This window comes from Cyanistes caeruleus, chromosome 1 (assembly GCF_971803275.1).
Source record: "Cyanistes caeruleus chromosome 1, bCyaCae1.hap1.1, whole genome shotgun sequence".
NCBI lineage: Eukaryota > Metazoa > Chordata > Aves > Passeriformes > Paridae > Cyanistes > Cyanistes caeruleus.
Genome location: NC_141701.1, coordinates 32082509 through 32105801, shown reverse-complemented (window position 1 = coordinate 32105801; position 23293 = coordinate 32082509). Strand labels below are relative to the sequence as shown.

The 23293-nt window shown below is 39.1% G+C and overlaps 2 protein-coding genes across 5 annotated transcripts; one reads left to right on the top strand and one right to left on the bottom strand.

Annotated features, from left to right (window-relative positions):
- Window positions 1–3112: 3112 nt before the first annotated feature.
- ELOC (elongin C) lies at window positions 3113–17307 on the bottom strand. 4 transcript variants are annotated; one of them, XM_086884603.1, is made up of 5 exons: window positions 17167–17242; window positions 16560–16787; window positions 9845–9905; window positions 8283–8426; window positions 3113–5728 (listed from the first exon to the last, which is right to left on the bottom strand). In XM_086884603.1, the coding sequence occupies exons 3-5, from the start codon at window positions 9846–9848 to the stop codon at window positions 5538–5540; spliced, it is 339 nt and encodes a 112-aa protein (XP_086740729.1). In that variant the 5' UTR covers window positions 9849–9905; window positions 16560–16787; window positions 17167–17242; the 3' UTR covers window positions 3113–5537. The 4 variants fall into 4 exon arrangements, with proteins under 4 accessions (XP_086740729.1, XP_086740721.1, XP_086740703.1 ...); XM_086884595.1 differs by having other exon boundaries at window positions 16718–16787; XM_086884577.1 differs by lacking the exon at window positions 16560–16787 and having other exon boundaries at window positions 17167–17307.
- Window positions 17308–18003: 696 nt separating this feature from the next.
- TMEM70 (transmembrane protein 70) lies at window positions 18004–22356 on the top strand. The gene is made up of 3 exons (XM_023920873.2): window positions 18004–18319; window positions 19364–19475; window positions 20510–22356. Exons 1-3 carry the CDS (start codon window positions 18170–18172, stop codon window positions 20965–20967), a joined length of 720 nt encoding a protein of 239 aa, XP_023776641.2. The 5' UTR covers window positions 18004–18169; the 3' UTR covers window positions 20968–22356.
- Window positions 22357–23293: the final 937 nt, after the last annotated feature.

The following is a 23293-nucleotide window of genomic DNA, read 5'->3' as shown; positions in this document are numbered from 1 at the left end:
CCTCTATGGACAGCCTGTTCCAATGCACAGTCACCTGCACAGTAAAGAAGTTCTTCCTCATATTCAGGTGGAACTTTCTGTGCATCAGGTTCTGCTCATTGTCTCTTGTCCTATTGTTTGGCACCATGGGCTGTAATTAGCAATTTGTAGTAATTGTCAAGACATGTTTTTAGGCAGCAGGAGTCCTCTAACTCTTTTAAATGCCATAAAGATAAACACTTATAAAAACAAAAGCTGTAAAAATTTAATGAGGACTGTGTAGGACCTTGGGTAAACTCTACAGATGTGTGATAAACCACCACAATTCCCAGTTGCTGAGAAGCAATTCCTCCAACTGTGCAAATCAGACTGCACACTGCCCTCACTGGACCCTGCACACTACTTACAGAGCTTGAAGAATTCCCTTTCACCGGCCTGAACACCAAGATGACTGTTGGTTTATTTAATATCCCTCAGGAAAGACAAGACTTCATATGGGATATGAGTACTGTAAACCAGAGCCATGATCTAAAACCAGAATCGCTGAGCAGTTGACTATTTCAGCTGAATATTTTGAGATGTTTTCTCCTTAAGTCATAGTTGTTTATTACAAATCAAATATCTACGGCAACTATGAAAGCAGCTTAAAAGTTAAATATTGATATATAATTTTCATGTTTCATTTGTAGCAAACTACAATTAAATCTGACTCAAATAGAGTGCCACTTCTGGAAAACATTATATGTCAGCTTAGCATGGTAATGCAGGAAGCTTTTCCCTGTATAGAAAGAGAAAATAAATCCTTTGTGCCAAATTAATTGAAATTCTAGATATTTTTCAAGCTTGGTGATACCAACCAAAATTGACAACTTCTTAATCTGCATAACAGGCATCCCTATGTTTTGCTAGACAGAATTTTTATAAAGAATTCATAGCAAGATACGGATTTTTTATTATTTATGGTTTTGTGTAATGGTGAATCGGTATATAAAAATTTTCTTTTAGTGTAAATAGGATACCTGGAGTATTTTTTTTCATGGGAAGAAAAGCCTTAGCTATGAATTCTCACCTGAAAAGGCAGTTTTAAATTTGAATTAACATCAATGGAATTAACAATATTTGTTTTTTTAACTTCAAAGTAATTTCTGGTTGAAAAAGGAAATTAACTACAAACAAATACAGATTAGCATTAATCCATGCATGTATTTCACAAAAAACTAATCCCACAAAACTATTCTGAAAACTAGCAACTTTAGCACTGAACTGTAGATTTTAATTTATCTAAAAGCACTTATGTTGTTACTCTAAAAGGCAGTACATATTTCAGGGGTAATTTTAATTTTCCAATTTTACCCTCAACATGTGAGACAACAAAACATTACATGACTCGCACCTTGCAAACAGATTACGAAAGTTCAAAAGGACAAAATGATGAAGTACTCCATTTGTCACAGAAAAATCATGATCTTGCAATCCTGATCTCCTCCCATTTAGCATGGGAGGAAAAGCCTGTATTCTGTAAACATAATACAGTAACATGGCAATGACAGAGAAAGATCTTTTTTTGGTTTTGTTGTTTTGTTTTTTTTTAATCTCAGTGACCTTCCTCCCACAGAAGAGAGATTGCACAACCTACATTTCAGATGCAGCATATGCAAAGCTTTATTTCATGACACATAACACTTGTTAAAACTCGATAAAAACTCCCTCTTCTTTTCTCTGTGAATGCCTTAGTGATGACACTCAAGCTTCACAGGTGACTAATAATAAACACAGAGTCTACTTTGTCCTCTTTCCTTGCTCATCCAAACATTGAGCAACACCTGCAGTTCACAGCATTGGTATCCTCCCATAAAATTGCCATCTAATAAACTCTATTCAAAAAGAAATTCAACTCAAATCCAGTTCATTGTTTGTCAGAAGCTTTCAAAAGTTGAACTTTTTACATGGGAAAAAATCCCTAACGCCTTTTTTTCTAAAGCTCTAGTCTGTCTTTAAAAACAAGCATCCTCGTTTAATTTCCAAATCCACTCAATCTTTAATGAATTCTTGCTATTTTTCTCTTAGTCCTGCTCTTTTGTCTTACTCAGGTGTTGAAATTAAGTTTATACCACAGCTTCAACCCTTAGTTTTTAGGTAGGAATACTACTACTTCTCCTTGTGCTTTAATTACTCTGCAGTAACTGTTACTCCCTTAAATTACACTGCAATATTTGAGACCTGACAAAATTAAACTAGGAATAAAAACATAAAAAGGTTACTTTCCTGCCCTACTACGTTGTTTGTCCACTTCATTACAGAAACCAACAGATTTAGGCAAGTTTTGGGAGCACTCCTTCAACAGGCAAAGTAAAAAGAAGAAAGGGGTAAAAAGCCAGTCACTACTGCAATTTAGGCCTGTGAAATAAAACAGACAGTGATAAAACACAGAAGCAAACGATTTTCCAAACTTCCTAGCATTAACTGAGAAATGCATTTCATTACTGTGTTCAACATCTATTGAATATAATGGCACAGAGAATCCGGATGGTGGATCCTCCTTTCTTCAAGTTTAAAACCAAAAAAGGAATTTCATGTCTTGCAGAAGGGAGTTCTGATCGTTCTAGATGCACAGACTATTTCACATTGAAGACCATCAGAGACTTCTTCAGCAGCTTATACACACTCAAATGATGACAAACCATAATGCAGCATAACTGTACTCATTGTTTGCAGTTAATAAATAATCTGGAAGTTTTTATGACTAAATCAGCAGTTCATCTTAAAACTTCAACCCCAAATACAGGGCTACCTTTCTAAGTAAAAAAGGATACTATGGAACACTTGAACATTTCAAAATATCCCCAGTAGGATATCCTTGAAAATATCCTCTAAGTCTGTTCAGGAAGACCATGTCTTTTTAGTAGCTGGTGCTGAGAATTGTGTATACTCAGAGCAGCACAAAGATATCTTAACACTTCAAATCTATGAAACTCTTCAGAACAATGAAAAAACCCACCACCTTTTATTTTATACATGCAGCTTCACAACCTATCACCCAAATACTAATTACATTAGCATTTTGCTCATTATATAGTATAGCCATGAAAATGAACACTTCCTCTAAGATGTCATAAATCAACAGAAACACAGGTTTAAAAATTTTCAACTTTGAAATTTATTTAGAACTCAGGGGTTAAGCGTGGTAAGTTTCCAATTGTCTGATAATAGCATACCCATTTAACTATCATGGAAATTGCACTAATTCCCCCTGCCCACCTCCCCCTTAGAAATCTGGTTCGTTTTAACAGCCGGTGGTTTTGCAAATAGTGCACTCTAGGACACTACTGCAATTCCTGAGTGTTCAAAGCTATTGTGTAATACATTAAGCTGAAAGAAAACCAACAAATTATTCAGAGCTAAACCAGCTATTTTACCTTACTGCTAAAGTACAGAATCATAAAATGCAATGTATTTTAACAAAATTAAGAAAATTGTTCTAGAATGCTTAAAAAGGGGAAGAAAGAGAAAAAAAAGAGAAAAAAAACAACCCCACTGTTTTAAAAAAGGACATCCTTTTTGCCTTAGTTTAAAACTAAATAATTTTTAGCCTCAAGTCATTAGCCTCAAGACTATTAAAAATGGCCAATGAACTTAAGACTCACTCAGACTGATATGTAATTGTGACTAAAATATCCATGTAGGTATTCCTTGACCTTTTAGGGTATTCCTAGCGGCTCTAACAACAGCAGCATAACAGGGTACCTCTGGTTTATCATTCTAGTGCTCTTGAAAATGAGTTTTAACAGTACTGACCAGAGTGCTTACACATGGAATTTCAGACAATCACCCTACAATGCACTTCAGCTTTACCGTGCAAAGCCAATCTAGTCACAAACATCCCCACATTAAACACATTAAATTGTGCCAAAGTATGTGATGTGAATAAATGTCAGCTAATCTACACACTGACAAACGTCAGCATTGTTTAAGCCCAGAATAAAATTTCATTTGTCAGAACTGACCTCCTCCACAGGCAGACTGCATAGTCTATCTAAGTTACTACTTTTCATCCAGGAAAATCTCTTCCAAGTTGTATTTATGTTAACAAACAGGTTTAGAGGAGAGTTTCAGCCCTCTAAATTAGCTGTGAGTTAAAACATCAAGAAAGATGTTCCACCATCAGTTGGTGGGATTTTTCCGTGATAGACCACAATCACTTCTTGATCAAAACAAAGCTGAAGCAGTGGCAGCTGATGGAAATGCTAATTACATTGTTCTTGCATCATTTCTCATGATGCATTAGTTTTATTCTCATTTACAAATTATTTTAGCAGAAGGGTTCTTCAGGCTGCAGCTGAACAAAAAGCAACTTCTTGTCTCAAGTTGTTTTCTTTATGGAAACTAGTTTTGAACAAAGAACTGATACTACAGGCAACTGCCAGCAGGATCTACCAAGAGAATATGTTCCACTCTAGTATTGTGTCGGTGGCTTGCCAATCCTTTTCCCCTAAAACATTTGTAAAAACACTGGAAATACCTATGAAATTTATAAAACAGCTCCTAAAACATCTGCTTAATGTCCTTTCCTTCAAATATAAAAGACCTCCACATTTCAGGGTCTTTTGCTATGGGTACAAGGAAGAGGTTGGGGAAGAGGTTAAAAGGTAGGACAACTTCTATCTTTTCAGTTGCTATGTTACAAAATTTAAATGAGTACTACACTAGAGATTAAATACAGACTTTACATAAACAATCAGAACTATGGAAATAAACCATAACTGAATCCATATAAAATCCTTATCAGGTCAAGTGACAGTATATTAAGAAAAAACATATATGTTATATAGAAGATAATATACACAGATTTTAATAGTTATTTTCCCCCTTAAAAGTCACTGTCAGTAGGATCACAGTCTTACTGTACAGACAAGTAACTGGAATATTTGAAATTACTAATGGGGTAGATTAAGGTTATAGAAGCAAAATGTTATCAAGTACACCTTTGCACATGTCTATACTATGACTTAAAAGCCTTAAGCATTCTCCTACATACTCCACTTTCAACCTAAATGGAATATCACTGTCAGTATACAAAGAGGGCACTTCTAATCTAGTTAGTGTAACTATGCTACAGGACAGCTATCTTACAAAGGAGATTAAGTTCAGATGTTTAGAAACTTTAAAAATAAGAGAAAGCTAGAAACCCTAAACAGCTACTCAAATGTAACTATAATTATCTTTTAGCGAGTATTAGACTAAACTCCAGTATTTGCGCTATGGTCATTGTATTAAAAGAAAGTTCTACCACACCTAAAGGATAAGGCATAGCCATCTACTAATTGGCATATTTGTTTATTTGTCTGTTTGTGAAAAGGTCCTTATTTGTGTAAGCAGCAAAACAAACTCCAACTGAATGATTGCTATATGCAAAAGAACTGAAGGCATTTGCCTCTGCAGTGAACTTTACAGTTCTCAACAGCACACACGCAACATGCTATCCGAAAAAAGTTACTAACTGAACTACATGTATTAAATACTGAAAAAAGTTTTACATTTTTAATTATAATTTATTTTATTTAACAATCTAAGAAGTTTGCAGCCATCAGAAGTTCCAGTGCAATTTCAGGTGCAATTGGGAATTCAGGAATCTCCGTAGAGCTGTTAGTATAGCGGACCTTGTAGGTGAAATACATGCATACTTTGGATAGGACATGGGATGGGATCTCTCTAAAATTGACCTCATTTGTTTCATTTTCTGCAAACTGACCTGTAGAAAGAAAAAAAACAACACAAAAGAACACCAAACAAGATGTCAAAAATCTCAATTCACTGCAAAATGTAACAACTTACCATATTAATAAAATGCATTCTAAATACACTTGCCTAAGTCTCACCTTCCAGGGTATTAGATTCTTCGTTGTAAAGCAGTATGTGCCACATTCAAAGCCCTTAAGAATATTAAGACACCCAGCATTATGAAATATTTATTTAGGCTGCAGCCTATTAACATTATTCTGAACAACTACGTCAGAAATTTAGGTTTACTTCTATACAGCTGGTAGGTACTTAGCTGTGTGATAAGCTCTAAGAGGCATCAATTCAAATTTCTAGCTGTCTTGTCCAAGGAAATAAAGGTTTCTGGATGTTTCATATCTGCACATGCACATGTATATATCATAGTCCCTTCTATGACTCAGCTTTGAATTCCTCAGTTTCAGGCAGATTTGACAAGAGGGTTGAAACCTCAAAGATCCATTAACTTGATAAGCTGTGGAAACAGCAGGGATAGGGAAACTCTAGTTGTACTGGAGGGAAGTTAACAGGCAGTAAAAGTTTATCCCTATTAGATATGAAAGCATTTATCCAAAATTCAAATCTCAAAATACAAGTACATTTGAAATTTGCTTTCTGTAGTGCCTATAACCATGAACCTGGATGATACAAAAGTTAGGATTCTATGGTTAGTCCCACAGGATTTCTATTAGTTTTGTCTCTTCCCCTCACATTTTTTGACTTTCAACTCGTTAAACTGAAAGGCAATTAAAAAACCACTAACATTAACTCCATGTTTATGGGAGACTAGAAATGTTTAGCTCCCACTATTTCTGTGGGCATCTCCTTCTAACTACAAAGCAGAGCTATTTACTAATGTCTACATAGATTTGTGTAGAAATATCTGCATGCACTGAAGCCAATCTGGCTATTATTTTACTACAGGAACAGCTGGAAGCAAAAAAAGAAATGTTAGCATATTGGCCAAGTCACAGCACTGACACAAAAGACTTACACATCAGTGAAATTATGACCTACTGAACTAGACAGCAACAGTACTTTTCCTTGTGACCTATTTATCTTGTTAGTATTTATACAAAATATTCTTGACTGCTGAGTCCTTTACAGAGACAGTTTCTAGCCCTCTAAGCAGGCTACTTTGCCTTTTACTCCTTAACATTGAATGAATTCGGAGCAGGTCTTTTAACTACTCTTTCTCTTAGATGCCTGAGAGGCTGACATGGACACAAAATGCTTACTACATATTTTCAAATGCTACCATTAAAATGACACTGAGAGTTTCAATTGGTCAGTTTGCCCAAGTATTAGTAAGTAATTAAAAAATATATTAAACCAATAGAGCTCTCCAGTAATCCCCCTCACCAAAATCTAGAAGAGAACATAAGAATGACCATATTCAGCTCCAAGCTCCATGTAGCCTACTGCCAACCACTCAAGTGGCCAAAGGTAAACATACAGGATGAGGGTATAGGAGAGAGAAAGGACTTGTGTTAACTTCTCCCTGTTCTCTCCCCCACCATTTTGGTCCTCAAAAACTAGTTCAGACACTTCTTAAATCAGATATAGAATAATTTTCAGTAACGCATGAGGTCCTGCCATCCTGTAAGTTTATCTACCCTTGCCTCAAGCTAACTTTCATTATTAAGCTCAGGAATTCCTTGTCATAGGTTGTTGTCCACATGTGGCCTTAAACCCAGTAGGCAGCAAAGCACCACACAGTTTTGCTTGCTCATTTGCTCCTGCTGTGGGTGGACAAGGAAAGAGGAAAGGAACAGTAAAAGCAAGAAAACTTGTAGGTTGAGAGAAGAGAAAGGAAACAAAACAAGTGATGCAATAGTAATCACCACCTCCCATGGACAGACTGATGACCAGCCAGTTCTCAAGCAAAAGATGGCTCACTTCTCTTTGTTACCCCTCTCCCTTTTTTACTTTGGAGCAAGACATACGGCATGTACTATCTCCTTCAGTAGTTGAAGTCATGTGTCTGGTTGTGTTCCCTCCCAGCCTATTGCATACCCTCCAGTCTGGTTATTGAGTGGGGAAAGAGTGAGAGACAGAGGAGGCCTGTGTGCAAACACCTTTCAGCAACAGCTAGAACAGTCGTGTTATTTGTTCTGTTTCAGTCACAAATCTAAAGCACAGAACCCTGTGACCTGCTATGAAGAAAATTAACTCCACATGGAAATACCAGAAGTTCCACCATGGACGTGGTAATAAAGAACTACCAGCTCTCATTCGTTTTGAACTTGGCAGCTCCATGTTTCATAATACCCTCAAGTTCTCATGGGAAACTAGTAGCAATATAAGACAGTGTAAGATCCCTAACTGCCCAAATAGAGTCCAGTTTCAGCTCTGGTATCACAATACCCCAACAGAGATGGACTGTTCTGCTGGAAATAGGAACTAGGCAGGATATGGAAAAGTTATAATTTTTTTCGAACTTTCACTAACATTACTAAATGATAAAAACTCAAAATGTCCAAAAGTGAAAACGAAGAAGGTAAAGGTACTAAGTCTTCTGTACCTACCTGGTCCACTCAACATAGCTTTTATTGTTCCTGATGTTAATGCATGCTCTCTTTTTACAATGAACTCATGGCCATCAGAAGATATTAACTTCACATACATAGCATCTGGGCCCTCACACCCACCGTACGTTTTCTCTTCTCCATCTGTAATGGAAAAAAAAGATAATGGTTTCGGAACACAATATACTGATTCACATTACTAAAAATACAAGTTGCAGTCTTTTCTATGACTATGTTTGCAGACTGAAGGACCCAATACAACCAGGAATTGCATATTTGAAGATGATTTTTCTGAAGTAACTAGCAATCTGTTTTAAAGTAAGTAATTTTGCAGAATCTGGATTTTTAAATTAACATCCCTCCATCATCAAATCCTGACATGATTTTTAAAATCTACATAGGAATGAAATTCTCCTTAATACATTCTCAAGTCAATTGAACATGCTACTGCTTCTTTCCATTAAATCTACAGTCATGTTTATCATACTAATGCTTGCTAAAAGTTAACTAAAAACATATTTGATACTGAAAAATACAGACAGCAAGGAAAAAATGCTTTCTGAAGCACTGGTAAGAGCAAAAGCAGTCAATATTCCTGCACTGAAGAAATGACATGAAATAAGATTCATCCTCCCTGACTACCCAACCAGACCCAGAACCATACAGCATCAGTGCATACCCGTGTGTTGTGGCCTTTGGCAGAAAGCATGGGAAGTGCCAAAGCACTAAGCCCAGGCAGATTTGAAAATTCTCCACACATCAGTTTGACTGTGCTTCTTCTGTTTCCCTTCTCCCTTCTGTTTCACTGAATACCTGCTCTTTACTTTGTTCCTCCTAAAGGCTTTAGCCCCCTTCCCTTTTTGTGCCTTCTTTCATTGTATTCCAACAGTGCTACATTTAAAAGTTGAATTACTGTTACTAGCAAATAAAACATTTCCCCAATCAAGTTGCTTTGTGAATTTGAAGTTAAAATTGAATAATTATGTAGTTATTGCCAATTTAATAAAGTACTGCCAGTGCCAAACATGCTATAATACAGTCAGAGAAAGTATAGACAAAACCAGAATCCATCCAATCCTGTTTCATTAACCAGTCATTTGTTGAGGCAGAAACAAGTTTCAGAAATGTAGTCATATCACACATAATGTAATTTATCAGAAATCAGTCCCTATTATGATCTCTGAGCCAGAATTTAACAGGTTGACTTTAGTTAACAAACAAAGAATTATTTTAAAAAGTACACAGTGAAATTTCCTTGGCCACTATATACAAGTTTAGTGCTATGAAAGCCTAGAGGCATTCCTATTTTAGCACGTATATTTTCAGAACTATGCATGTTAAGCAAGTGAAAATTTTTGTTAGAAGAGATACATCCTGAACAAGTCTTCCAATAAATGAACAGTCACTTGAGAAAATTTTCCTACTAAACATTTGTAGGAAATTTGAGGCTACAAGTGACAAGATCAACATGTAAAGTCTTAGAATCCACCTCCTCTACTGATATGAGAGAAAATGCTTCAAATCATATGAAAACAAGAAACACTCTAAGATTGTTAACTTACCCATTCTCTTCTTATAAAAAAAATTGGTTTTTTTCAACTGCAGATTTTGCAAAAGGAGCGTCTGAAAAAACACAAGGGGCAATATTTTGAGTCAGCAGTACAGTTTTTAAATTCCCCTTTACTTACTAGTCTTTGTGTTACCATAAACACTCTTCCAAAAATAATATCATGACATGTAGTGTTTGCAGCAGGTTTTGAAAACAGAAAATGTACGAAGTTCATCCATGGGTATTGCAAACTGTCAACTTTGGCACCTCCAGTACTGTCTGGAGGCTGACCTGCTGGAAATCAGCTTTGCACAAATAGACCTGGGGGTGCTGGTGGACAAGCTGAACGAGCCAGCAGTGTGCCCTTGCAGCAAAGATGGCCAACAGCACCCTGGACTTTATTTGAAAGCACTACCAGAAGGCTGAGGCAGGTGATCCTGCCCCTCCCTCCCTCAGCACTGCTGGGACACATCCAGAGTGCTGGGTTCAGTATGACAGAAGTGAGTCCTGCAAAGGGTCACAAAGATGACAGAGGGATTGAAGCACTTGCCATACAAGGACAGGCTGAGAGAACTGGGGCTGTTTAGGCCAGAGAAGAGAAGGCTCAGGGATCAGTCTAATCAGTATGCACTAAATACCTGGCCTTCAACCTGTCCTTCAAAGAAGATTGACTGACAGTTCCCAATATCACCACCAATATCACCTAGATAATCTACTTCAGACATATAACTTAGATATAGCTAACCAGGAGCTTCCATAGCTTATATACTAATATCCAGCTTGCTGCATGTGTATTTCTCCATGGAAAGGAAATTTAAAGAGTTAGAGAAATGGAAGTACTTATTTGCAAAACAAATCTTGTATGTTCAGATACAACTTTTATTTCTTTGCCCCACACTGCATCTCTGCTGTCTAAAAGAAAACCTTGTAAGAGAAATTCGATCCACTCACCTGCTATCCTAAAATTCCTTTCATATCAACAGCCACTCTGCAAACATTAACCCAGTACAAATCAACAATACTGCTGTGTGCCCACAGATTCAGGAAAACAGCACCAATAATTCTAGGTGGTCTCCCGGCTGATATTCAGGGTTGAGGGCAGCAAGGAGATTACAACAGAGACCACAACCCACATTGGAGCCCTCCTATGTTTCTGGTAAAAGTTTAGCAAAAAATACAAGCAAGCTGAGGAAGCTGCACGATGTGGAAGAGGTACTACAGACACTTCTTTGCTCTTGCTGATCACTTCACCTCTGCACAACATTTTGTTGCTGGTTTATTCCATCTGTCTTTTTTCATAGCTACAAATATAAGATAGTCCAAATGCTTCCTCAAGCTTTCATAGAAAGGCACTTTGTTATGAACTAATGAAACTACACGCACATAACCAATAATTCTTAGTTTTCTGAAGAGAAATGAAAATAATCTTCCACTTGCATTGCTGCTTCCTTTGAAAATTATCCTGACTTTACACAAGTATCTCTAAAAAATATTTTCCTTACCACTGGTATAAGGAACATCTTAAGCTGTACCCTTGCAGGTGAAAAGTTCCTGAATATAAGGTACATTGGAGAATGTTCTTTGAGAGTTAATTTTTGTGTTCTGTAATAGAGATTCCTGAACATGGAGTGTTAAATGCCTTCATCACTTTCAGTAATTCCAGGAACTCATCTAAGGAAATTACATTGGCTGTTGGGACAGTCAGGGCCCAAAACTGTTGGCATCTTTCACCATATCTCAACAACTTTTGTAAATGGGAATCAGTCATCTTATTGGAGAGCATCTGTTGCTTGGGAACTGAAGAAATACCTCACATTATCACTTCTACTTTTCAGAAGGGGACCACTTGTACTACCTCTTTTTCTAGCCACAAAACAATTTGCTACATTCCAAAAGAGTAGTGAAGCCATCTATGATTTATAAATAATAATAATTGGGAAAAAAATAAATAAAAACAACAAAGAAGTGATACCACACTTTAGAAGTGTTGGTGATGATACAATGTGCCTTGGTTTAAAATACAAATAATGCCACTAAACTCAGGAACAAGCTTAGGAATAAATAAAGGCTAGTTAGTGGGAATTTAGATATATTAAGACTTTTCAAGGTAAAAGCATAACTTGAGGAAGCTAATACATTGAAAGATTAAAAATGGAGAACTGAAAAAGTCTACACAAAAAATTAGATGTCACAAAAATATACAAAGAGCATTTTAATAAATCAAATGTGCTATCATATGATTAATGAGGAAAAAATATAGTAATTAACAAAGAAGAAAAAAATTTTCAGGCTCAGTGGTCTGAATTCAATTGCACTAAACAGTAAAGCAGGATAAAAATGCAGTAAGCCTTTGTAGTTCCAGGGCATGCTGAACTAATCTAGTATTTAAGAAATTAATCAGTCATTTTCTTTAGGAAAAAGGAAACTCAAACAAGATGCAATCTGGGCTCAGTTAAATAATTTTGATAAAAAGTAATCTTAAAATGAGAAAGAACCTTTCTATAAGACTGTAAGAATACAGGATGGTGTTGCAAACATAGAACAACTGGATCAAAAAAGAACTACTAGTTCCACCAAAAAAATTTTTTTTATTATTTTTTTTTTTTAAGCAATGCTACCAGAAAAGAATAGGCAGATTTGGATGAGAGAGAAGTGGAAAAAATTGCAATAAAAGTGGGACAAAACGTAACACAGACAAGTGTCCAGTCTTGAAAAACTATGTACTAGAAGCCATCTGAAATCAAGAGTCCTGCATTAAGGGACCAATACAATCTTGTTCCATGTAGTCAGGGCTTGTTATTTGAGGTTATAGTAATTCTGTGGTCAACTATAAACTGATGCAGCTCTGTGGGGGTGAAAGAAAAAAATGGTGAGGGACAAAGAGACAAATGCACATTAAAGATTCCTTTTCAATAAAGATAGGGGATATGAGCAATGTTGCACATGAGCAACAACTTGTCTGGAACACCACACACAATTCTGAACTCCTTTTTTCAAGAAAAAGAAGTTTGAATTACAAGAACTACAGAGAGAACCTACTGATATGAACAAAAAGCCTGTTTATTAAAAAAAAATTTAATCTTCCTTATTCAGCTTAGCAAAACTGGAATGAAGATAAATATAAAAACTCATTAAAAGGACAAACATCAATGGGAAAACTATGCCAACATAATACCTCAGTTTAAGTTCAACTAATGAACATAAACAAACAAAAAAAAAGAATAAAATTCATAGTGCTATTCCAGAATCCAGGTTTAGTTCTGGATATGGCAAACCCCAAACATTCTATTGCCAAAAGTAAAAGATGCAGAAAAGCCAACCTGCTTTTAAGAAAAAGACATAGTATGTTACAATATATGATGGATTTGACATGCTAGCAAGGGACACACTGAGTTTCACTCAGTTTCCATTCTGATGCAATGATGTGTCATTAAAAGAAAAAAAAAAATCATGAATACTATTAGCAGTATAGATTTATTCTTGAGAAAACAGCCAACAGCAGAGCCCAGAAAGATCAGAGAGCCAATGCAACAAATGATGAGAAAAGAAAAACAAGAAACTCAGGAATCCTGACAAACCTAAAAAAACCAGTAATGGTTCCTCTTCTGGATCAAGAATTGTTCAGTGTGTCATGACATTGTATGAAGAGCAGAACATTTTCAAAGCCAGAAAAAAATGCATGAAGAAAATATATCAAAAGAATAAAGAAATACCTCCCACAAATTCTCACTTGTGCATATAGGGAGTACAAAAGGAACATGGAGGGAAAATTTCTGCACCTTTTTTTTTTAAAAATTAACAATGGCATGGTCTTCGGTTTTAAATAATAGGTCAAGGAGATTCAAGCAACCTTGTATGTTGTCTTCCAAGAAATTATTTTCTCTCAGTGTATTTCCAGTGTAATGTTTATTATTAAACATATCATTATATTTTCCTTCTGTATAATGAAAGCAGCATATAGGCAATATAGACAATAGGAAGAAACAGACAACTTTCTGAAACTGCCTGATTATACCTACCTATATATTAATTATTTTTCCACACCTTATAGCTGCCCTGTTTGAGTTCACCAAGACTACACTAACGCAGCAGTCAAGATAAGAGCAATCCAAGTTTTGTTTAAGTGTGCTTTTTATATATTTTTGACTTGACTATTTCAGACTCCTGCAAAGAACCACTAATTTATGTTGAAGTACATTCACAATTCCATTTGCCCTTCAAGAAGCTTATGTGGCATTACTATAAGGTAGCTCAGCTCCCCGACTTAAATCTCAAAAAAGCACATATATTAGGTATTACTGTTCTCCTGCTTTGCCTCCTTATTAAAAAAAAAAAAAAAAGAAAAAACTGCATTTATTAAGAGAAAGTTTACATAAAAGGGATATGGCACTTTTTAATCAGAGGGAGAGTACAATACAACTATACCCTGTGTATTTGGCACAGAAACTTTCCAACCAGTCTAAAAAGACTTCCTGCTGCAGAAAACACAGAATTGTCATTAGATATTTGAGAACTGAAAATTCCCACAGGCTGCCAGAATATTCACACCTACAAGGTACAATATTGCAAAATATCACAAACCTCTAAACCATGGCAATTGAGCCACACAAGACAAGTGTTCTTGTTTCCCTACTTCAATGTCTTCATCTAAGAAAAAGGATGGTGTCGTGAGTTTAGTCTGATCTTCCTGCTTCTCCTGACCATCAAATGCAAGAACAAAACTGAAGCATGTTCACAACCATCCCAGCTCATTCCCAAAGCTGCATGCTCATCTCCCAGGTTTGCCAGAATTTCCAGAATATCATTTCTTTGTATGCCTTGTATGCCAATAAGTGGAACAGACTTGAAGGACATACGCTAATGTAGCTGAACACGCTGGACCACTGCACAACTTCCAGAACCTCACTGCCCTGTTCTCATTAGCACGAGAACACTGAATCTATGCAAACATTCCAAGCATTCAAATTCTTTGATCACACAGGAAAATCCTTTAGAAAGTCAGCTTCTGGTTTAAGGAAATTCAAATGGCTTACAACTCATTGGCTACACAACACACACGTGACTTTTGTATAATTCAGCTGCTAACATATGTATCCTACACTGTCCATTTCTGGAAAACATGTGGCAAATTGGCCTTCACAAACTCCTGTGTTTGTTTAAAAGCCAAATGTGACATTTTTTGGTATTATTATTTATATATTTATATATCAGTAAGAGTTCATCAATTACCAAAGGCTACTGTGTATTACAATCCCAGCCTCCTACTGTTCAATCCTAAATTCTACCCTATCCTGTACAGTAACTTGCTTAAAAACACTGCTCCTCAGTTTAACATTCACTGCTCAGCACACATCAAGAAATAATTAAGGTAATAATAATTAAGGGATTGAAGCATATTTAGAAAAAACACGAGGATACACTGGTACAGCATGATTTCCAAATCAGCTGATTCACTACTCAAATACTCTCAGGCTCTAAAATTCAATTTTTCTGGGACCCACTGGAATGTGAGAGGAAGGCATACTACACGTGAATGCTAGCTGAAATAAACAAGAGATGGGGTAAGATAGCATTAACAGAGTAGCAAAGATCTTAGTTAAGATTTCTTTTCCTGTCTAAAGAAACTTTCCTTTTCAGTAATTCCCCAGAAAGCTTCAAGGAAAAAAAAAACCTCAAAAACATGTGCAGGGGGGTGTTACTGTGTTCTTCCAAAGAGTACTTCCAAGCTGTACTGTACAGCTCTTGCCATGGGGGGAAAAGAGGCTGATGGAATACTGCAAAAATTTACAGGGCATGGATTTCTGCCCTCTTGTTATAGGCATTCACCAAAAACTGCTGTTATGTATACCATCCCACAATGGAGCTAACTAAATCCTGAACCTTTCTAGGTACTAAGAGACTTGTTAAAATACACAAAACTTCCTTAAAATAATCTGACAAACCCCCTACTTTCAAGACATAACTTAAGGATTCCTTGTAACATACACAAGAATTGTAAAAACACAGTAAAACACCTGAAGAGGAGTATCCTTGAGTGTGATATTAATTTGTGTCCCTACAACAATATTAGAACAATTAACAACATGAAAATTCTTCATATTAAGACTATGTGAAACTATCTAAATCTGTTCATCACCCACTCTGGTACAGAAAAAAAAAAAAATGCCAAAGTGCTACAAGTTCCTAAAAATTATCTTAAAGCTCCCAGTGGAAACGTTAGCAAAAATTTTACTGATGTATTTTATTGCTATAACTTAAGCCCATTAAAAGGCTGAGCTCAAGGCATAAAGGGTATGCCACCTGTGCAAAGATGTAGCACATGTACTACAGGAAAACAAATAAACACTTATTCCCCTTCAAAGCAACTCTTCAGTTAATTGAACATTCCCCCAACAATTATTTTGGTCCTTATTATAACGAAAGGGGAAAATTGGGAGCTTGTAGGGGATTACGCAGAAATAAGTGCACAAAGTGCTTCTTACCCTAAAGATCTCTCGCGTGCCTGTTTATCTATATTTTTCTGGTTTGCTTCCAAATGCTATCAAAGCCAAGTAAACAAATGGCCTGTGACTATCTAGGTCTCCTCAGAACGCAACGCTTAACTTACAATTCACAGTAGCAAACAGAAATACTTAATAAAAGTGGTGGAAGACCAAACTGGCTAAAAACAAACTGCCAGCAGCACCATCACTTTTTCACACACCAATGGGAAGCTCTCGATAACTTACCAATGCTCAGGTTACCTTGTATTCAAGCAGGACCTCCCTCTGAGGAACACACGGCACGCAAATGCTCATTCCTGTTCCTACATGGAGGTGTATCACCCTTTGCTTTCCTTACATTCGCCGACCATTATAGCCAAATCACTTTAACCAGCACTTCTCACCTTGACAAAACAACCCGTGGGGGCGCATCCTAAATTCTTTCGGCCATAACTTTTCCCCTCTCTCTACAGCCTGGCGTAGGAAAACGGCAAACGTCACTTAAGGCAGGAGTTTGGGAGCGGTGCTCAAACCCAGCACAGCTCCAGAGCCCCTTTTCTGGCGGCGCCGGGATTCCAAAGAGAGAGATTTGGGGGAGGAATGCGCCTTTCGCCACCACCTCAGTGGGAGAACCTCGGCTTGGCACCGCGCCCCGCGCACCCCGACAGCCCCGGCCCCTCCGCTCGGCCCTCGTTCTGCCCCCCCCCACCCCTCCGCCAGGCGCGGGGCGAGGCCCGCTGCCCTCCGCGGGGCCGGCTGCGGGGGCTCCCCGCTCCCCGCCCGACGGGGCGCCCCGCCCCCGGGGTGTCCCTCGCGGCCCCGGCGGGGTCCCACTCTCGCGGCCGCCCCTCACCCGTGGGCGCCGCTCCCTCCGCCCCGCTCGCAGGGCCGCGGTGTCGGCCCAGCTGCCTCCGAGCGCTTCCGCCCGGGTCACGGGCCGCTTCCGGCCCCCCGCGCCCAGCCCGTTAGGCTCCCGTGCTCCCGGCATGCTGTGCGCCCGGAGCGGTGCATGCTGGGGCGCGTAGTTCCCGGGGGTATCTGCAGGCCCGCCATGTCAGGGTTCGGGGGTGTTGGTCGACAGCAACTGAATACAGGCGAACGCGTGCCTGGGTGGCCCGGAAGGCCAGTGACATCCTGGCTTGTATGCAGAATAGTGTGGCCAGCAGGAACAGGGCCGTGATGAGACCACACCTCGAGTCCTGTGTTCAGTTCTGGGCCTCTCAGTTAACGCACGGCATCGAATGCAGCCGGAGGCCGTCCAGAGGAGGGTAACGAAGCTGGGTAAAGGTTCTGGCGCACGAGTCTTGTGAGCAGCACCTGAGGGAGCTGAGGTAATTTAGCCTGTAGAAGAGAAGGCTCGGTGAAAACCTTACGTCTTTCTACGGCTGTCTGAAATTACAATAATAGTTGGGGTTGGCCTCTTCTCCCAGGTAGCTGACTTGAGGACATGAGGCAATGGCCTCAAGCTGCCCCAGGGAAGATTCAGGTTGGACATCAGGAGGAATATCTTCACAGAAGGAGTGTTAGACATTGGAATGGACTGCCCAGAGAGGTGGTGGAGTCACCATCTCTGGGGGTTGTTTAAGGGATGCTTTAATGTGGCAGTTAATGCCATGGTCTAGGTGACGTGGTGGTGCTGGGGCACAGGTTGGACTCGATGGCTCAAAGGTGTTTTCCAGCCCAGTTAATTCTGGGATTCTGCGGCTGAGCGGCGTGCGGAAGATGCTGACGGGGGCGCCCCGGAGCCGGCCGGAGTCTTCCCGCGGGCGGAACCAAAGCGCGGCGTGGCGGCGGCGCGGCGGTGGCTGTCGGTGTAACACCGCCCGCCGTGTCCCCGGTGCGGCCGCGGCCCCGCCATGCTGCCGCTGCTGCTGCTCCGGGCCGCCGCCCCCGCCGTCCCCACCGCCTGCCGCCGCGCCTCCGCCTCCGCATGGCTGCGGAGCGCCGCGCACCCCGCCTGCCGCCACCGGGCCGCTTTGGCCGCTGCCGCCGCGAGGCCCCGACAGGTTCTGTGTGGGGGCTGTGGGGACTGTGTGTGGGAACGGGGGAGTGTTCCCCCTCCCCGGGGAAAGGGCGGCGGCCTTGGGATTCGCGGTTTTGCCCGTAGGGGATTTTGAGGAGGAAAGCGAGGTGCTCCTCAGGGCGCACCGCCTCTGTTAGGCTCAGGTGAGACCCCACCTGGAGTGCTTTGCCCAGCTCTGGGGCCCCATCGACCTGCTGGAGCGAGTCCAGAGGAGTCCACCAAAATGACTGGAGGCATGTAGCACCTCTTCTACAATGAAAAATTGGGAGAACTGCGTTTGTTCAGCCTGGAGGAGAGAAGGCTTCGGGATGACCTAATTGTGGCTTTCTAGTACCTGAAGGGAGCCTACAAGAAAGTCGTGTAGGGAAAATAGACTTTTTACAAGGACCTGAAGTGCCAGAAAATGGGGAATGGATTATAACTGAGAGTAGGTATAACTGATGTAAAGGAAGCTATTTAGCTAATCTAAGATATTAGGAAAAAAATTTTTTTTTCCGTGAGGGTGGTGAGGCACTGGAATAGGTTGCCCAGAAAAGCTGTGGATGCCCCAACCCTCAAGGTGTTTAAGGCTGGCCTGGGTGTAGCTCAGAGAAAACTGGTGGAGTGGAAGGTGTTCCTCTCTGCAGCAGGGCTGTTGGAACTGGATGATGTTTAAGGCCCAGTACAACCCAGGCCATTCTGTTATTCTGTGATTAAACATAGCTGTGATGATCATGGTTACCTGCAAAGCTGTGTGTAAATTGATTGCTGTCTCAATTATCAGTAATGGGGTTGCAAATATTTAATGCTAATTTGGGATATTTACATGGGAAGTTACTAAAACAGGCAGCATATTAGTTGCAGGTTTTGGCATGCTTTGGAGTGTAACCTAGCTTTAATCCCTAGTTTGAAGTGCTGGGGATGGGTTCAGGGCAAGGAGAAGCTTTGTGTGAGTATATACACATATGTAAGTGTGGATATGGATGGATAGGTGGATGTAAGGCATAGTACTGATGTTCCTTAGCCCTGTACTGGTTTTATCTTTCAGGTTACATCTTTTCAAGGTGTGGCTATTCGCAGCCTCAGTATATCCTCCCCTCATGATCACCCAGAACATGGAAGATTAGTTTATAAAGGAAATTTGGCAAAGGCAGTGTTGGGTATGTGACTTAAAGTGGTTTATATTGCCTTTTTTTGTTGTTGTAGTTTTAACAGTATTTAGTAACTTTAAAATGGAACATTAAAAGTGAGTGTTCTCCTTTCCAAGTTTGCCAAAGTCTGGATCATACGTACATCTAAACAAACAAACAAAGGTGGTAGTGGTGGTGCCTGGTTTCTATTTTTCTGCTTGGGTGTGCAGGGTGCTCTGGTAATCTCTGTAACCCCTCAGCCTTCCCTTGCAATGCTTGGGATGTCTTATCCAACCCAGTGAGCAACAAAGATGAGCTATAACTGGTGTTTGCATTCCGTGTACTTGGAAGTGTTCCTGAAATGCTTCCCAGGCAGACAGGTACTATGATCAAATGCTCCATCTGTAATGAGACTTTGCAAATCTTTCTTTGGCCAGTTAATGTCACAAAGAGCTAGTGAAAAGTAAAGTAATTGGATGTTTTCTGATACACATTTTTGAAATGTGTCCTAACATATTTATTTGTCACAGCATCTTGGGGTCCTGGTTTTCTCGGTGACTTAAGCACTGTGGGTGGTCCACAGCACTGGCTACTGTCTTTCAAGCCACATGCAGAATGGGTGGGGAGTACTTGTTAATATTTAGTAACACGCTGAATGTCGATTAGTTGTTGATGAAGAGAGAAATTCCCTGTCTGCCATCTCTTCAATGAGCACCATTACATGTCCATGAATGGAGTCAGGTCTCATTAGATATCAGTTTTTGTGCCTGTGAAGTAAAAACCTCATATGTGTGCATGACAGCTAATAGCTGACTGCATCAGAGAAATAGAGTCAGCTTTGATAAACCCAGCATAAAGGTAGAAACAAATCAGAACAGTGGCAACAAGACAGGGTTGGGTTTTCAACGGTTTGTCCATGAGCTTAAAAAAAAAGGAAAGGGGTTTTCAGTAAGTTCATCATTTCGAGTAATGGCATTGTTATGTGGTAGCAAAATATATATAATTGTAGAGAAGGTTTTGCTGATAAGTGTTAACTTTCATTTTCTTTGATTTCTTTTATGCAGGTGTGAAGTTTTTCTCTTACTCCACCAGCATATTCAACCTGTTCATGATGCCCTACATCATGCTGAAAAGTGGTATTGGAGTGGAAAGTCTGCTTGTCCAAGCTGCCTTTTATGGGTTGATTGGGATTTTTACATTTGTAACTCCGGTTACTTTGCATATCCTTACAAAAGGTTATGTGATCCGGCTCTATTATAAAGATGAAGTGGACACCTACACAGCCATTACCTACAATGCCATCTTGGCAGAAAAAGTGACTGTTTTCCATCAGAAAGATGTAAAGATTCCAGATATCACCAAGATGTTTACAACATTTTATGCTAAAACAAAATCAATGCTTGTTAATCCTACGCTTTTCCCAAATCCTCAGGATTATAACCATCTCATGGGCTATGACAAATCCTCATTTTTTAAATTTGAGGATTTAGAGGAGGTAAAGGAAGCTGATGAAAGGAAATAATTTGAAGATAATATCAGTATCATTGTCCATAATGCAGTACTATATATGTGAAAGAATGTAAAAATCTATTACACTTGCTAAGTATCACATAGCTGGCGTTTTCCATATGCGTTTTGGAATGTATAAAAAGAGACACTTTTTAAAAAATATTACAAGCAGTGTGAGGATTCTTTAGTATTAATGACATAAAATGGAGTAAAAAGAGGAGATGCTTAGTCCTGTCTTTTGCTTGATTATTCTTGGTTTGATTTTTGTTGTTAGTTCTCCAAAGAACTGTAAAACACATGAGCTGTATGGCAGTCTCACCATCTCCATGTCAAAATAAGCCGGTCATGATAGACAAGTCATCAACACTCATTACCTGTCAAGTATGTAGTTAAGATGTTAAGCCTTAAATATTAATTGTACTTAATCTAAAAATACTGGGATTTTGTCACTGCTGGTGATGGTATAAAGGGAGTGAACGTGGCTTTCCCCCTTCCTTTTGTGAGACCATCAGTAGCCAGGAGCAGTCTCTGGAAAGCAGACAGGTATTATTGTGAGTTCCTGCTACAACCTCCTCCCAAAGGAGAGAAGAATATGGGGAGAATGACTGTATATATATATAGAGCAGGAAGTTCTGGCCAGTTAAAGCTACTCTCAGGTTTCTTAAACTAAAGTCCCATTCCAAGCAACCCTGTCCCCAAAGGTGGAGACCAAGAATCCTTTCTTCTTGGGCATGGGAAAGCACCATGGCATAAAGTTTGCCCTGTGAGCATCCCATTGACAAGAAATGCTGTATTTGAATCAACAAAGAAAATTCTAGCAGCTAATGGCTAAAATGCATTCTGTCAATTTTTATTTAAGGTGGGGAAGCAATTATGCCGTTAAAGAACATACCTCTTGATTTTAAGCACTGTGAAGGAAGCCACCTTTCACTCGACTAAAAAGGGGATCCAGTCTTTTTGTGGTACTAAACTGCCTCAAGTGTGTAGAGGTTGGATTTAAATTTTTTAGCCCAAGGCACATAAACTGACAGATACTTGTTTTTGAAGAATGAAGTGCCTAAATAATTTGAGACATAAAAATTACTGAATTGAAAAAAAGCGCAAAATTAAAATTAATCCTTTTGTGTTAGCAGTACCCTTTGTAATAAGAAAATCTGATGCTTTATGCTAGTCATCCTGATCCTGCAAATAAAAAAAATGTAGCTAACTTTCAAGCTGTTTCCTAGATTGTAGCTGAAAAGCTGTATTTAAAAGTCAAAATGTCTTCCAATACTATTATTTCAATTTCCTTTTGTAGGATGACACCACAGATGATACTAAACCAGGGTTTTGAATGTTCTTGTTCTGACTGTCCTCAATGTACTTATGGTTAGTAATTAAAAAGCAAATTGTCCCATCCCAATATTTTTGAGGCAGTTTTTTTGTATTGGCCCAACTATAATTTTAAAAGCCTGATAGAGTCTCATTAAGCCAGTATCATTCCATGGGTAGGAAATTTTTCATAAAATTATACTGAACATTTGAGGTTCAAATTATATTGAACAAGCAGTTCTGGTCACCTGGTTGTGCTGCTTGTCCTCATTGAAATTATGTTTTCCACCTAGTTATAAGTAATCTTCCCATGTCTGACGCATTCACTCCTTTTGGTGCTTGCATTGAAAATGGAATTGGCTTGATCTTCCTGTGACAAATTTGGGGAGAACAGGAAATAGAGTTTGCTGGAGAAGGTAAAGGAAACGCCTGCGAATTATTTATGTACTCCATAGGCAATATCAAAATCCTCATCTTTTTCTTCTGACTGCAAATAGTTTTCATTTCTAAATTTGAGATTTGAACAATTCAGAATTAAGCAGCAAGAGTAAGATATCTCCATGCCAGTGGCTATCTATGTCTTATATCTATGGAAGATAAATATTATTTCTTCTGGTAGTGAAAAGCAAGTGAAGCTGGTAGGTGGCTTTCTGACACACAGATGATTAAAAATAATAATAAAGAATAAAGAATTCTACCAGAAGGTAGGTGATAATTCTGCTTGGGATGTAATTTTAGAAAAAATATTGAATACTTCCAGTGTGCAACTTGAAAATAATGGGATAGTGCTTTTATATTAGGAAAAGCGAAGACCAGACTTACTGAAGAGACTCTGTTCCACCTGCTTCTGCTTTGTTAGCTGCTACACTTTGATTGTGTACTTGGAATTGTAGGACCATTTTGGTTGAAAAAGACCTCCAAGATCATTGGCTCCAACCATTAACCCAGCACAGCCAAGTCCACCACTAAACCATGTCCTTAAGTGCCACATTTATGTATCTTTTAAATACCTTCTGGCATGAGGACTG

What these genes read in the sequence shown, in the direction of transcription:
- ELOC (XM_086884577.1), bottom strand. Translation starts at nt 17,301, where the DNA reads ATGCCGGGAGCACGGGAGCCTAACGGGCTGGGCGCGGGGGGCCGGAAG. An exon ending in GGAGGGAGCGGCGCCCACGG is followed by an intron (nt 9,906 to 17,166) that starts GTGAGGGGCGGC and finishes GTGTTTTTTCAG; the next exon opens with ACGCTCCTTTTGCAAAATCT. An exon ending in TTTTTATAAGAAGAGAATGG is followed by an intron (nt 8,427 to 9,844) that starts GTAAGTTAACAA and finishes TTTCCATTACAG; the next exon opens with ATGGAGAAGAGAAAACGTAC.
- TMEM70 (XM_023920873.2), top strand. Translation starts at nt 18,170, where the DNA reads ATGCTGCCGCTGCTGCTGCTCCGGGCCGCCGCCCCCGCCGTCCCCACC. An exon ending in CCGCCGCGAGGCCCCGACAG is followed by an intron (nt 18,320 to 19,363) that starts GTTCTGTGTGGG and finishes TTTATCTTTCAG; the next exon opens with GTTACATCTTTTCAAGGTGT. An exon ending in TTTGGCAAAGGCAGTGTTGG is followed by an intron (nt 19,476 to 20,509) that starts GTATGTGACTTA and finishes TCTTTTATGCAG; the next exon opens with GTGTGAAGTTTTTCTCTTAC.